Source organism: Rhea americana, unplaced genomic scaffold (genome assembly GCF_003343005.1).
Source record: "Rhea americana isolate MKP2758 unplaced genomic scaffold, rheAme1 scaffold_177, whole genome shotgun sequence".
Lineage (NCBI taxonomy): Eukaryota > Metazoa > Chordata > Aves > Rheiformes > Rheidae > Rhea > Rhea americana.
The window spans coordinates 763,133-778,483 of NW_028185894.1; the positions used below are offsets into that span (position 1 = coordinate 763,133).

The 15,351-nt window shown below is 42.9% G+C and overlaps 2 protein-coding genes across 2 annotated transcripts in view; one reads left to right on the forward strand and one right to left on the reverse strand.

Moving 5' to 3' along the window:
• The window catches only part of NME7 (NME/NM23 family member 7), a 94,370-nt gene extending 93,250 nt beyond the window's left edge, over positions 1 to 1,120 (forward strand). The window contains exon 12 of the mRNA XM_085301454.1: positions 858 to 1,120. Within this exon, the coding sequence (XP_085157580.1) occupies positions 858 to 890 (33 nt within the window). The 3' untranslated portion in view covers positions 891 to 1,120. The remainder of the gene's footprint in view (positions 1 to 857) is intronic.
• ATP1B1 (ATPase Na+/K+ transporting subunit beta 1) overlaps positions 934 to 15,351 on the reverse strand; it is a 15,033-nt gene continuing 615 nt past the window's right edge. The window contains exons 2-6 of the mRNA XM_085301455.1: positions 12,994 to 13,122; positions 6,197 to 6,352; positions 5,231 to 5,415; positions 3,307 to 3,387; positions 934 to 2,342 (exon numbers count right to left, since the gene is read on the reverse strand). Coding sequence (XP_085157581.1) covers positions 2,076 to 2,342; positions 3,307 to 3,387; positions 5,231 to 5,415; positions 6,197 to 6,352; positions 12,994 to 13,122 — 818 coding nt within the window. The 3' untranslated portion in view covers positions 934 to 2,075. The remainder of the gene's footprint in view (positions 2,343 to 3,306; positions 3,388 to 5,230; positions 5,416 to 6,196; positions 6,353 to 12,993; positions 13,123 to 15,351) is intronic.

Sequence of the window (15,351 nt, forward strand, 5' to 3'; positions counted from 1 at the left end):
CCCCCCCAAAAAAAAAAAAAGCAAAGAAAAAAAATGAAGGTGAGACTTCAGCTGCCTCATGTGCCTTGGTTAAGTAGAGCGAAACAGTCAAATGCTATGCTGAATGCTATGGTGTACATTAGCCATGCTTTTCCATCCAGTAGGCAGCAGTAAGTAAGTTTAGCAGATTTCTCTTCCAGTATGTGGCGTTTTGATTTGGAAGGCTCTTTGTCAAGCAGCATGCTCTAGGCGAGCAACCTTTTCTTACTCTGCACGCAGAACTGCTCTCTGGTAATCTGCTTCAGACAGCAGGAAGTGATCATGACTCCTGCAGGAAGCTATCTGCCAAGTTTTGTCAGGTCTTTGAGCAGCCCTGTCAGGTGTAGTCTGCTCCCTAAGCTGGGCTGTTTGCCCAGCAGGAATAAAGAACAAGATGCTCTGTGAAACTGTTTCTTCTCTTCTGTGACTTTCTCTCTCCTCCCTTCTGTAACCTGCAGCACTTACTGCTAATGGATGTTTCAACCCATGCTGACGATAAACAATTTTTATATTAACTTACTACTCTAGCACACATGGCTTGTACCTCCAGACAGAGCACTTCAGTGAAAGCTCGAGGTATTAACCATCACTGTGAGGCTAGGTTCCTGAGCAGTGTGATCACATGCAAGTTTGCCATAATAGTCTGCTTAATGCATCAGTTAGTTACTTAGCTCAAAGGGAGAGGAGAGGAGATCACCAGCTGCTCTTTAGAACTGATGTGTAACTAACTCATGTGTCCAAGGTTGGCACAAGTAGTTTATGCGAAACCCAGTGCTTGTTTTATCTGTTTCCAGCTCAGACAGGGGAAGTACTAAAGCTGTCTTTTGTTTCTGAAATAGGTGCAATACTTTTTCAAGATTCTGGACAACTAACAGCCTCTAGACACCCCCAAAGCAAAAGGAGCGGACACAAAACTGTGTGTTCATTCATTTATTTGTCCAATGTTTCAACCTGACTGAAATACAAGATCAACAAGAGCACTGTACTCCTGGCTATTACTACATGTTAGAACATAGAGTTTTGCACTTTAGACAACATTTAACACCGTTCTATGGGCTCTGCATTGCTTTTATAAAGTTTAAAATAAAGATTTATTTTCAAACATGTGACTTTGGTTTATTTCATACATTACACTTTCTTGCAGAAAAAATAAAATTGTACAACTGCATAAATATAAAATTCTTCCACCATGAAAATGGTTAAAACATTCAATAAAGACATTAGCACCACAGTGTGCGATGCCTCCAGCAGGAAAAAAAAAGAAAATATACAAAGCACAGAGTTATGCCTATCACCAAGGAGAGTGATAAGTCTGACCCAGATCTCTCACACAACATACCGGAGGATGAGGGAGAAGGTGGAAAGAGAGAGAGAGAGAGAGACAGCATTYGCTATGAAGCACAGTACACAATCAATCATCTATTTTCTTTAACTTTTTACTTAAGTTAGTTTCCCCTGCCACCCCTCCAAATAAAATACCCTATCACCACAGAGAAGTCAGAAGCCTTATGGAGTGCTGTTAAATATAGTCTCACAGGTGGGCCTTTGTTTTAAAAGGAAAAAAAAATAATTAATTAAAAGTAACATGCCAGTTCTAGTCCCATTGAGTATTTACACCTTGGACAGCAAAAGTCTTTGCTCACAAGAAGTAGAAAACAGATACAATACATGGCTTGAAAAATGACCAGAGTATGCACTTATAGTACTGTACACTAAATAAAATACACAAGGCAGCAATACTTAGGGGCCAGAAACACTGCTTACTACAAGTCAGTTATGGAATCATAATTTACAGTAAAAATGGGCATGTCCCAAGGCTCAATTTTGTTTTTGTCATTTACAGTAGAATAAATATTTGTTGCTATTGCTACACTTTGTTTACATTCTAACCTAGTAAATGCAGAAAGCTAGTGTAAAGCATATAGATTACGTGTAGGTCCCATACGTATGACAGTTTGTTCAAGACTAGTAGATTTGCTTTTTTGTTTTTGTTTTTTTTTAAACCTTTTTAAATGGCTAGGAGGAGTGGGGGAGGGGGGGAAGAGTTGTGCTTACAATCAGCTGCTTTTTATGTCGAATTTAATATCAAAACGTCCCTGGAAGCGGTCTTTGTCACTGTACTGGATGTTCTGCCCGTAGGCCTTGCATTCCACACGCACTTCCATGTCGTAGGTCAGGTTAGTGAACTGCACTGCCACCAGTGGCTGCAGGTATCGCGGCTGGAGGAGCTTGCCRTAGTAGGGGTAGTACTGTAGGGCAAAGCCAGCGAAGCCTCCCATCCCATAGTACTCCACTGTGCCTATTTTGTCTGCATCTTCTTCTCTCTAGAGAACAGAAGAGGACCGAAGAGCAAGTTCGTATAAGGAAAATTTTGGCTCTTTGGGGGGGGGGGGGGGGGGGGGAAACAATGAAAGCCAAATCATCCAAACTCTGCAATTTGCAGGAATCTCCCTAGCATCATCCTTTTCCATCAGACCAGCCGCTCTCTTTGGGCATTGCCAATCCTCATCACGACAGCCTGAGGACGTCTTTGCGGCAGATGGGACACTTAGGACCTGTCTAGCCTGCAGCTACAAGTAAGCGCCTCCCAGCACACCTCATCCAGGAAGAGCGAGGTGGATGGTATGGGGTGTATGTGTGTGGGGGGGTGTATGTGTGTGTGTGTGTTGGGGGGGGGGTTAAAAGGTCAACCACACAACTTCCTGTCATGCCACTGACAGTCTGTGGCTTAAAAAAAAAACAAAACAATCAAGAAAACCCACTTCCGTTTCTCAGCCACCTCATCTGGAAGCACCAGGGCTCCCTTTGAGGGTACCTTTTACTGTTTGTTCCCTCTCATGCTCTCTGTGAGGGCAGCGCTAACTGTCATCATTGGTGGGGCTTTGAGAAACTGGCCTTATTCCTCTTCCTAATGAGGAAATTAGTAAGAACCACAGCTGTCTGCAGAAAAGCAGAGGACTGAAGCTCTCGTATTTTAAAATCCTTTCCATCTGTACACTAGACAAGGAGAATGGAGCAGAAAAGCAGCTTTTAGCTAACACATAGTACCATTATATATACTGGAATTTTCATCCACTGACAGATACTGCCTTGTGAGCCACTTAATAAGTATGGATTTAAGTTGATTTCCCTCTGTAACAATCTGTTTTAAAGATATATGGAAACATTTCTGCATTTCCACTTCAAGCTTTAAAACGCATTTCGTTCTCAGAGACCGGTAACTAAAATTTGGTACGGACTTAGCCAGTTCTTCCCTGCAGTTTGCTGACTCTGCTTTGTTTCACTTACCTTAGGACTGCAGTGGACAGGGATGAGATACGGGTTGTATTTTGCCATAACCTCTGGAGGGAGGCTCTCATTTACTGGAGCCTGGAAGAAAGCCAAAAAACAAGGCATGTTACACTCTGGATGCTTCTCTGCAGACTGGTGCACCTTTGCAGAAGCAAAGCCCAGTGATACTAAACACATACAGTTACCTGGAATCCCTTCTAGCACAGTTTCAGGGGGCTGCAGCTATTGGTGGTGGTTCTTGGGAGAGACAAGCAGCGTAATGCAACTAGAAGCAGTTTAAGTTAACCCAAGCAGAACTTCTGTTTTTTTTTGTCTGTTCTTACAGCTTTACTGTTGTGAGTACCAAAGCAAGCAGTTCAGGGTTATTTTTCATTCTGTGGTGTCATGGGGGAAGAGTTTCACTCCAGTGTGCTAGCGAGTAGGTTTTGTTTATGCAAATCTCATGCAGTGGCAGAAAGAGGCATGCTGTTTGCCACCCGTGTGTCACGTAAGCACAGTTAGGACTGTAACTGCACAACAAAGAGCAAGAATGGGAGTCATACTCTGATGTTTCTGAACTTTGACACCCAAAGGCTCTAAACTATGTTAAAGAAAGCTGGGGAAGCCACTCAGATGTTGGTCTCCTAACAAGAGAAGTAGTTTTGCTTCATATCCTAGCAAATCTCAATATCTGCTTTTCAAACACCTTGCCCAATACAACAGCTATAGGATCTCTCCTGGAGTGCGGAATGTGGGAAAGAAACACTGCCTTGGATATGCGCATCATTTCCAACTGAAAGACTATATCCTATTGTCCAAACTGGTCTGGAGCCCTGTATAGGGCAAAGAAAGGAAGGTAGACACCCAACCCATCTCCTTTTGGGCCATCAAATATGCAGATCTTACGTCATCCCACAGCCACCACATACCAAGCAGTAAATTTCTGCTAAAATGTGTCAACTGTTTCTACTCTCCAACAAGCCAAAATTCAAGTATGTTCTCTCAGCACAGTAAAGTCTCCCTTTGAACAAAAATGTTCCTCAACACATGCTAACTAGACAGTATGTTTCCCCTTCCTCTTGGCTACACTGATGGATGGTGACAAAGGGTGCTTAGCACACCATTTGCACTATTTTCCACCCAGAAGATGGAGTGGGATATTTTGCACAAGGCCTTATTCAATAACATGTACTCCGTCATTCAATTGAGAGAAATGTTTAGTATTTAAATGTGTCGAGGAAGTAAAAGCAGCTTCTGTCCAGAATAATGTCCTTTGGCAATTAGTGCAAGTATGCTATTAGGTGCAGCACAGAGCACAGTGTGTCAGAAGCCTCATTAAATGACCTAACAATCTCTTGACCTTTCAATAGAATCTGCACTGGACTCTCAGATGCTTTCTAGTATATCTTTATGCTTTCAAGACTATGTATCAGTCTAATATCACTTAATATAGCACTACTTCATTTAATTAAGCGGTTTTAGCAAGGCAGGCAACTTTGCCTGAGGAAAGAATGGAGCAGATCGAAGCATGACACAATTTACTTATTTTACTACAGATACTGGTCTGGTACTATCACATGGAAGCATATACAAAGTTAAAAAAAAAAWTTTTTTAATCATTTAGAGAAATATCTTCTTAAAGCAATTCAGTTAGCATGTTCAGCAGGGTAAACAGATAGCTAATCAGGAGTTAGCACTATGCAAGATCACTGCTAATTATCACCAATTTGCAGTACACACCTTCCATAGCTTTTTAATGAAAAGTTTTTGCAAAGCCATTCATTCAAACCCTATCAAAGTTTCTCTTCTATAGAATATATTTAATACTAATCTTTCTCTAGCAACAGGTGTTACTGAATGCCTTTTCCAGTGTCACAGCAAGCCAGCAGCCAACTCCTTCTCCTTATCAGTAGTTTCTATTAGAAAGGAAAGAGATACTTGCCTTAGGTTTGAAGCCAAGAATTCTGTTGAGCTTGACTAGTATGCATGGTTTGCCATCCTTGTATCCAAAGGATTGATCATTTATTCCAGAACAGTTTTCCAGCCATTCACGTTTGAATTTGCAGACCTTCTTCTGGCCTTGGATATCATTATATGGTCCTCTGTCTTTGTATTCAGCAGGTATATCTGCCATGGGGGGAGAGGAGGAGAAAAAACAACCGTTTGCAACCTGACCTTACAAAGCTTTTGTTTGCCAGGAGCAGCAACATTAATGCTTCACTGTGTGGGATTGCCGACCTGTCCACAGAGGAAATAGTTACCAGTTTCTAGAGGCTGACACCACAGATCTGCACCCAACCACCTCCCGGTGTGCAGGCTGACCACAGACAAGCAAGTTTGTAGAGATTTTGTTTTTTAACTGAGGATTCTTCCAGACAACAAGAGAACAAGCGCATTCATAATAGAACAAGTGCATCCGTAATGCACTGCCTCAGGAGACTTTTTGGCAGCATTTACAAGCGGGCTCCAGTCATAGATTTTGCATACATGTGGGGTGACAGGACTCATTTCACACCGTTACATATAATTGATTCAAACCATGATGCGTTGCATCAAGAGGATCCAAACAGGTTTTAGCAAAGTCGTCAGTAAAACCCCCACGGCTTTCAGAGATGATATAGGAGCAGTGCCACATGCTTTTGAGTCACTTGCAAGCTTCTCCAAGTGAAATTTGGAAGTTCTCTACCTTGTATCCTCTGTGATAAGCTTCCAGGTACATCCCTGGCCAAGTCTGGTCTGTCCAAACTAATCATTTAATTAGCAGCCATAGGACTGAAAGCAGAGCCTGACAGTTAAAAGTTTACCGACATGCCATTGGTTACAATAAAAGGACACAGAACAACACAACTAACACTAAGTTTTTGGTGGAGGTGACACAGAGTCCTCAACTCTGGGAAACAAGACTTACCCCCACAGTCTTGAAATATTATGTTTTCAGTTTGTTGATCAGCACTGTAGTCCTTTAAAAACTTCTCAAGGTTCCTCACATATGGCTCATAGCTCTTGGCATCACCGACAACAAAGGAAATTTCTGTCTTTTGTACCTGGGGAACTTGAGTCAGTCCTAAGAAAAGCAAAATAAAGGAGATGGTATTAAGTACACCTGAAATTTGTATAACCTCCAGGCAGTGCTTGGCACGCCAAAGATATAAAATAGTCCACTCATCTGTATCTTTCAGACTTCAAAATCTACACAAAACCACTTAAAGTCACTACAGGTGAAGTTCTGAAGAGGTCTTACCTCCCATCTCCAACAGCACTCTATAGTCTTTGTCATGACGTTTTTATCACTGAGTAGATAAAAATCACAGAACCTAGAAGGGAGGCTGTGAGACAAGGCTTTTCCTCAAGAAAACCATTCAACTGCAGGTCATCTGCCCAATTCTGTCTCCTCCCCAAGTGAAGAGCCATCTGCATGTTAGTAAGGCCGCAGCACGAACTCCCACAGAAACTATCCTACCTATCCCTAGTAGTTTGACTTGAAAGTCTGCAAGTTTACATCTGTGACCCCCAAAAACCACYTACACACATAGGCTACATCAGAGCTGCCTGTTCCTGAACTCCTGCATGCTGCGTAGAAGGTAACAGAGGTTCTCACAGCTCTGCAAGGTCTCTGCTCTTTACAATTCACATTTCCTTTGTGTAGCCTCCCTTACAGGAGGCAGGACAGGAGACACTTTCTCACTCAGTAAATTCAACAGTCTGATTATTTTCTGTAGTCTGTCTGGTATGTCTGATTACAGAAAGAGCATTTTAAGTTCTCTAATCAGAAGCACATCTCTGAGTAGGTACACAGTAAATACAAGCACACAGGAGAGATGCCCTAGATTCTGGGCTGCATAACTAGCTGTGCCGTAGACTGTAGAAGAAGGACTAGAAAAAGAACACAAGGGGAGCAGAAGGAACTAGATGCATGTTATTCCTCCAGATATTGAAAAATGCCAAGCCCTGTGATCATCATTATGGGACCTAAAAATAGTTGCTCTTGCATGATGTTTAGGTCACACTTTAATTGAATGCATTGATGCATGGCTAATACTTAAGTTTAAAGTAATGAGAACTGGAGTTCCTGTGGCTTTTGTGGCTGTCATCATAATTACTATGGTCTCAATTCTGTTCAGTTTGTCACCTTCACTTTAGCAAGAACAAAGGGGAAAAAAAAAAAAAAAAAAAAAAAAAAAAAAAAAAAAAACCCAACTATGTGCAAAAAAAAAAAAAAAAAAAGGAGTATGGGAACAGCATTTGCTTTGACAGCTTTCAGAAAAAGGCCTGTTGCCAGCAAGTTCTTCTAGTGCAAAACCCCAGCAGCTTAGCTGGCTGGCCAAAACCCACTGGAGCTTGTGACTCCAGCAATTTTTGCAAAGCCACTTGAGTGTTTTTGCTTAGCCCTGCCTCAAGCCAGCTCACCACTCCCCCCAGCCCTGCCTCCCTTCCCTACTGAGGTGGAATTTGTAACCTAGGACAAAGATTAGCTTTGTTCCCCTAAACACAGTTCCCAGTAGTCAAAGATAGCAAGACATATAGCAAGTAGCTGATGGTTTCAAGTTTTATTCCAGGAAGCAGTTTTAACCTTCTCTTAAATATCCTTTTAGTACAAGCTGGCCACTTCAGAGCTGCAAGTTTAGAAGCAACTTAGTACTCTCCACTAACAGAATCCAGTCTTCCCCTTAAAATTACCAACGCTTTCAAACCCTTTTCATGTGATTGTGTTCTTACTTCACTAATATTTATATATATATATATGCATCTATCTATAGATACATGAAATAAAAATGCTGGGTTCAGTTTTATTAAAGGACTTCTATCCTGCCAAGCTCTTCTTACATTACCACTCAGCTAGGAAGCTGCAGGCTCATGGTTAAAGTGACTGTCTGGTATTGCAGGGACAGCAGGCCTCACAGCCTATCATGGATCAGTCTTCCCCAGAGTTTAAGTTACAGGTGTATCACTCAAGTGTATAAAAACAAGCATGACCAAGCTTCCTTAAATATTGTAAACTTTATCTGATAGTTTTAGTGGTCCTGAGCAAAGTAGTATAACTGCCAAGCAACTCCCCACCCTTTTTATCTTGTCCAAAACAATGTGTAAAGGCAGCCATGACTGGCACAGCAGAGGTGACATGAAGGCCACTGTGGAATAGACTATGGAAGCCATCTAATAAAGTTACCCCTCCTGGGTTCAGTTTGGGAGTTCATGTAGGGGGTAGGGATAACACGTACAGTTAAAAGCCAGCCCCCTGCACAAACTTCCAAACTGAAGAGCATCCATCTTGCAAGCCTTGGCAGAGCAGCACTTCCATTCAACTGCTCCAGCAGTCAATGGGCCAGCAAGGAGAACAGTCATTCCTGGCCAGGTGCCTGGCTCAGTCTGTGGTAATAGCTCAGCTGCCTTTACCCTAACTCAGAGCTTTATTTTTTTATTTATTTTTACAGGTGCTTATATGAACCAGACTCAACTGTGCTTTGGTATAATTCTTCTCTTCCCCATTCCATCTTCTGTATTTCCTATATCCAAATCAAAGTCTTCTACATTGTTACCAGAAGAACCCAATCAAGGAAAAAACCCTCTTTAAAAAAAGATTATTATTAAATATGACTAAGGAAGAACTAATGTTTCTGAAACTTCTGTAACCTTTTAGAAACCTACTCTCATCCCCCCTTAGAACTAAAAACAAGTAGGTGAGGAGAAAGCTGTTTTAAAGCTGAGTCATTCCAGTGCTACCTAGCATGGGCTAGTAGACACATAAAGGAATCTGAAGTTTTGTTAAACAGGGCTAAATAAGCTTCTTTGGGGGCTCATGCACATGGAGAAACCATTCATGAGCAATCTTGGGGGGGAGGGGGGGAGAAATGAAGCCTTAAGTATTTTCATAGCCAGGAGTCCAACATTCTTCTCTCCTCCCCTGCAATCATGTTCTTTTGCTGTAATTCTGCATCTCAGGTTATTAGGTATGTACTAGTCATGTATGAAGGCTTGCACACATGAAAGGATCAAATAAAGGATTAGGAAACTATTGACCAAGTATCCTGCTAGAAAATTACTATTTTCATTGACACTATTTACATATGATGAATAATGCCTTGAGTCTACACTTGTGCACTGCCTTATAATGGCTTTCTAACTCTAGGGATACATTAAGCTAGCTTAAGAAAACTTTGTGACAAGTCACTGGATACAGTTCCACTTAAACTGTCGCACATTAGCTTTATTCAGTTTCATTTAAAACTAAGTTTTCCAGATAGGACTTCATCATTCTAAGCTGCAGGAACAAAACTTTAGAGAGAAGAAGAGTCCTGAGTGAAGGGGCAGAAATTAGAAGTGGGAGGTCAGGCTTGTCATTAGGAACCATTGCATAAGTCCATAGTACTGTTGCTTCATAATGCAGTGCTAATTTCCAGTACCATTTAATCATCATTCTGAGTCTGAACACTGCTGGGGTAACACAGACAACACAGCAGTAGCAACCACTGTACTATTCCTACTTATACACCACCCCTCCCACCCACAAGTCCACTAAACAAGAATTAGATAAAAGCCTCCATGCTAAATCCCTCCAGGTTTCTAGTCACCTTCTACCCTGCCCCTGGAGGGAAGGAAAAAAAAAAAAAGATGCAAGTTTTCTGATGCAGTGAATTTGCATGGTTGGAGGGCAGATAGTATCTCTGCAGCTTGGCTTCAGAGATTTTAACACTTGGGTGCCAAGAGAAGAGGCAGAAGCAGAAAAGCATGACTGTGGGTGGGGGCATATGCTCCCAGGGGCTTTCCTGCTGCCCTCTGTTTCATCTCCCTGCTGCTGTCTGAGCTAAATAAACCAAGCTGGGAACGTGCACCAGAGTGGCCTTCTCCATTACACAGGCACACCAGCGCAAATCATTTTTGGAGAGCAGGGACATTTGAAATCCCCAGACTTGAGCAGGAATTTTCCCTTGCAGCCACCATTTAAGGAAAGTCTTGTGTAGCAGTGAGCTCCCACCCCTGCACCAGCTATAGTGAAGTTATGCTGCATTTCACAGTGTGAACACCACAAGATGGCAGAAATATACAGCCCAGTTTAGATTGGGGGTAGGATTTTTTAACCACCTAGTACACAGAGGCAATATCCTCATCTCTCCATAACAGCAGGAGAAGCCCTATGCTTAAAGCAGAGTCTGAGCCTGCAGCACACATTGAACTACTAGGAGCAGGGGCTGTTGCAATGGTAAAAGCCAGAAAGTGAGGTAAACTGCACTTCCCCCACCCCAGGACAAAGGAGAAAAAAAATGCATACCATGGAAAGGTACAAAACTCAGCTTGCCCTCAAGCTGAGCCTAACATTCCTGTTGTGTGCAGTGCAGGAACAAGTTAGCATATTAATGGCATCTGGCTACAAAAATAGCCCTTTATGGCTTTCAATGTTATACCTATGTCGGTAGTACTCAATAAGATGTCCTGTAGCTTCTGTTAAGTTTCTTGTACTTAAGAATAGCACAGGAATCCCTACAACATTCTCCTGCAAATCTTGCAGTTTAGTTTCCCTGCTTTGCTGACCATTTTCAGTTGACACAATTGACTTGCACAAGAAGAACATTAGAACAGAAACAAAAGACAGGTTTTCTAGCAGCACATGCCAAACCCCCCCCCCCCCACAGTGGGGAAATATAGGGATTGCAGACTTCCCCAAAACTGTCAGCATAGTAAGTCCCTACAATGTTAGTCTCAGTCTTGATGAAAGCCTATATTAAAAAGCTACTTTTAATGCATCATCTAACACAGCTGCTGTGCTACAGGATGAGGAATTGACCCAATGTTAAGAGGCAAGCTCCACATCTCACCTCTAGTTTGTCCTCATCTGTAGGAACAGTCATTGCATGAGGTTCTGCAAGGTTCTGTGCTGTTACAAAGTAACTACTTCATTTAAGTTGTAGGCACATGCAAGTGCTGTTGTCACAGCTCAATTTAAAGCCCTTGTTTATTGTGTAGTTCACTGCAATATATTCAAGGAGCTGGATTTTGTTCTGGTGATTTCACTAGATGCCCCAAAAGCCTGTTCCAAATTGAAAAGATCCTTGACAATCTTTTCATTCTTCCTCCATTTTGATTTCTACAGTACACTTAAATCCTGAAATCCAGTTCCATTTTTTAAAAACGCTAGTGCAATATGCAATTAAGAGATGACTAAGTACCTTCTGCAGGCTTAATTTTTAGAAAAATTTACTTCAGAGTTGCTTTGAAATTAGACTTGCACACTTAGAGAAAGTTGACTGTTTACCTACAATGAGTAATTATGTGGCATCAGGCTAAACAGCAAGGTTTGTCTGGACAGGACACAAGATCCATGGGCTTCCTTCTCTATTTTACATCTGGTGAGACCACTGGACTTCAGCAGGGAAAAGATATTTAAAAACAGCTACTGCACCATTAGCCATGTTAGYGGTTCAGATGCAGCAAACTGCTCTGGTCAGTATCAATGACAATTTAGTTTTTCCTGCAAGTGTTAGAGGCCAACGTAAAGGTGGCAACAGCCACTTTCAGCACTGAAGATAGCTCAGCTACACTCATACATTTAAGAAACACCACACAAGCCGAGCAGTCCCACTCTGCTCCACATTTAAGTAGTGCTGGTAGAAAACCGCTTATCTGAAAGAGATGACTATGCTGACAACACTATTTGATAACGGTAATATTCCCCATGTTGCTACAGCAGTGAATAATCATAGCGTAGCATTGTCATCAGCAGGGTTGTAAGACGCTGTATGACACCAGAGCCAACTTCTGTGGCTACAAGCCATCAGCCTTACAATTGTCACTTAAATACCACTGTTATTAAAAGCTTCTGAACTGTTTTACAGAGCAACTGGAGACAGATCATTACCATCCCCAGTGCCAAGCAGCCTCAAGGTCATTCGTAATGTGGGAAAGCCGCAGTTGCGCAGCTCCCCCACACATGGTCTGTGTGAGCAGCCGCTGGCTGCAGAGGGAATCAAATCAGACAGTGCAGCACAGCCTGGCGGGCAGAGCTGGGAGCCTGTGGCAATGGCTAGCTGCTCTATTTGCCCCTATCCAAGGTAGAGTGGCTACAGACATTACTCAAGTGTTTATTTTCATTTTAACTAGGGACTTTCATCTAATAGAGACAGGTTGTACATCAGAGGCTACCAGACCCATCCTCAAGCCTCTATTACACATTCAAGTGAAATACCCACTAGTAAGTGCAATTTCTTCTAAAAAAAATCACACAATACAGTTCAGTGTTACCCAATACCCACTCAATTAACACATCCAGAATACATATTGTCCCCTTTCTTCCCCTGTCACTTGGGTTTCAGGGATGAGGCTAGTATTCATCACAGTCCTCTCACTTACCCATTGGGAACACAGAGGCTACAAACAGAAAACAATACAAYTTTGTGAAGTTCATTCCCAGCTGAAGCTTCTGAGCCTCAGGCCATTGCTTTGGTTTAGGGAAAGGAAGCAAAGAGCAGAAAAACACAGGTTTAAGTTCCTCTTAGTCAGGAGGAACATTCCATGTGATGCAACTTCTAATTCAAGTAAGACTGCCTTCAAGCCCCAGTGCTTCTAACACAGAAGGCTGAGAACATGCCCACCCCCTACAAATGTGTTGCCACAATGAGATGCTTATTTCATCCTCCTTCTTGAGGTGAGTAACCAAACCGCCTCCCCAGCACAGCTTGCACCAAATCAAACATGAGCCTCCTATTTAGTTACCTGGAGGTGCCACTCGATCCTGATATTTGGGCTCAAATTCACTGACAGTGAGCAACATCACTTGGATGGTCCCAATGAATATACCTGCCAGGCAACCGTAGAATATCACATAGAAGAGGAGGATTTTAACTGCAAGAGAGCACAAATAGAAAGATGAAATCAAACTGAGCCTTCAGAGCAGTCATGTGTTTCTGGGCAAAACTTCAACCTTCATCATTTGCAAGGAAGAGCCCAACACTGAAATCAGATGGCAAGCCCTGCTGCAGAGGCATGTGTTTTACAGTGAAATTATGCCTACAATGCACACAGCCAGAAAACTTAAGTCACTCCAGTTGTTCCAGGCACAGGGCAGGCAGTGTTAAAACACATAACTCAGAACATCTAAAAGCCCATGAATCAGGATGAAGATTAAAACATGTTCTTCCACATTTTAAGAGAAACCCATCCGTCAACTGACCCAGCACTAGGACTGCACACACAGCATTACAGGTGACACTGTCAGTGAAGTGAGAGCCTAGTCCAAGTCAAGCATACTATGGGTCTGCTCTGAAGGACACCTATTCCATGTAGCACTGGGCCTCAAAGCTGTTTCCAGAGGAATCTACCATAACTGTTAGATTCAGGTTCACAAGCAACTGCAAAGTCCAGTCTGCTCTAACAGTTCAGACTGCTGCCGTCATCTTTAATGGAAGCAAGAGAACTGGATCCCAAATAAGCTCTAATACTTTCTCAAATGTTGGAAAGTATTAGAAAAATGAGAAAAACTTGTCACATTACACACATTTACCAGCATTTCAGAAGTGCTCATTCTAATTAAAAATAGTGAATTATGTAATAATGAAAGATTAAATTTAGTTTTAGTCTAAAGGGAGATGCCTAGAATAATCTTAGCAAGGGGGAGGAGAGTAGCCTGGAAATGCAGCACTGCTCAGAATCTGAATATCAGTTACCAGTTTACAAGGATTATCTCAACTGATTAACTGCATAGTAACATGCTGTACTAGGCATCACCAGGCAGCCTGCAGGAAGGATAAGCCACTCCATGCCAAGCAACTGTATGCTAATCAGGCAACAGAAACAAGCAGGCCAGAGTAGATGCCGAAAAGGACTTGAAAAAACCCTGCTTGATCCCTGAGCGTCCTAATCTAACTGTAAACCTAAAGTGAGATATATTTGAGGGACTAAAACTGATAAAAAGGAGGGGGGGGAAACAGTAAGTATTCCTTCTCCCCACAAGTCATCATAGAAATCCTTCATTAGCAGAGAAGGCTCCTGATTAAGGCAGTCAGTTCTGGGTGGTTTCACTTCAAGCCTATGAAAGAAACATGAGCAGGAGGGGACAATCAGCAACACAAAGGCTGAGGGACAACAGCAAGAAAGGCACTCTCCATCCTCTCTTCTTCCTCACGGGCACCAGAGGTAGGGGAAGCAGAGTTCACGACTTCAGCTTAGTGTCATAATGCGGTGCCCCAGGAGTTAAAAGCACTCTTTGGTATCCAAGCAGCATAAAGCAAATGGCCGTGACGTCAGAGACCTTCGGAAATTTTTCCCAGCACATGGTCATAGGAGGTGCTGTTGTAACAAACCAAACACTAATGCTCTTGTCCGCAGCAGAACGCCTTTGAGTTTTGTAACATCAAAAGGCAAACGCTGGGAGGTAGCTTATTTAATCAGTCTCCCAGCCAGGATGCTCTTAATGCCACAGCCACCTCAAAGGTCAGAGGCACTCCCAGGTTTCAGAGAACATACAGCCGAATGATCTGGTGATGGAGCACGAGAGGGTTGGATGAGAAACAGCTTCCCGCAACAGGTAGGCTTATAACAGGAATGGGGTCCTCAGCCCACAGCTCAGGTCCGCAAGTGGCAGGCAGTCCCAGATGGTCAGGTGCACCCGCACGCTGGGAGAAGAGCCTGGTCTCCCCTGCACCTCAAGCACTGCGCAGCTGCCTGGCGCCTCAGGAGCAGAAAATACCTACCCATGCGCACCCACAGCCCAATTCTGCTCACGTAAAGATACAGCAAAGCCTGTCCTAGTCCACCCACCACCGCTAAAGCCGGTGGCTCCGGATGTGGCKCCTCTGCCACAACAGGGCCCAAATTCAACATCGCAAGGACAGCACATAGCTGGGGTTAGCAGCAGCTGGAAGACCAGCTATTTGTGTAAAGAAAACATTGAAAGTCTCTCAGGGCTGCTCGTACAGCTCCTAACAAATATATCGTGAGCACTGAATCATTGCGGCACATGCATTTCCCTGTCGCAGGGGCTATAAAAGCCAATTGTTCCCTCACACCGAGGTAAAACTAGCTCCGCTTCCTCTTTTTCGAGGGGAAAAAAAGAAAAAAAGGAAGCCGGCAGCC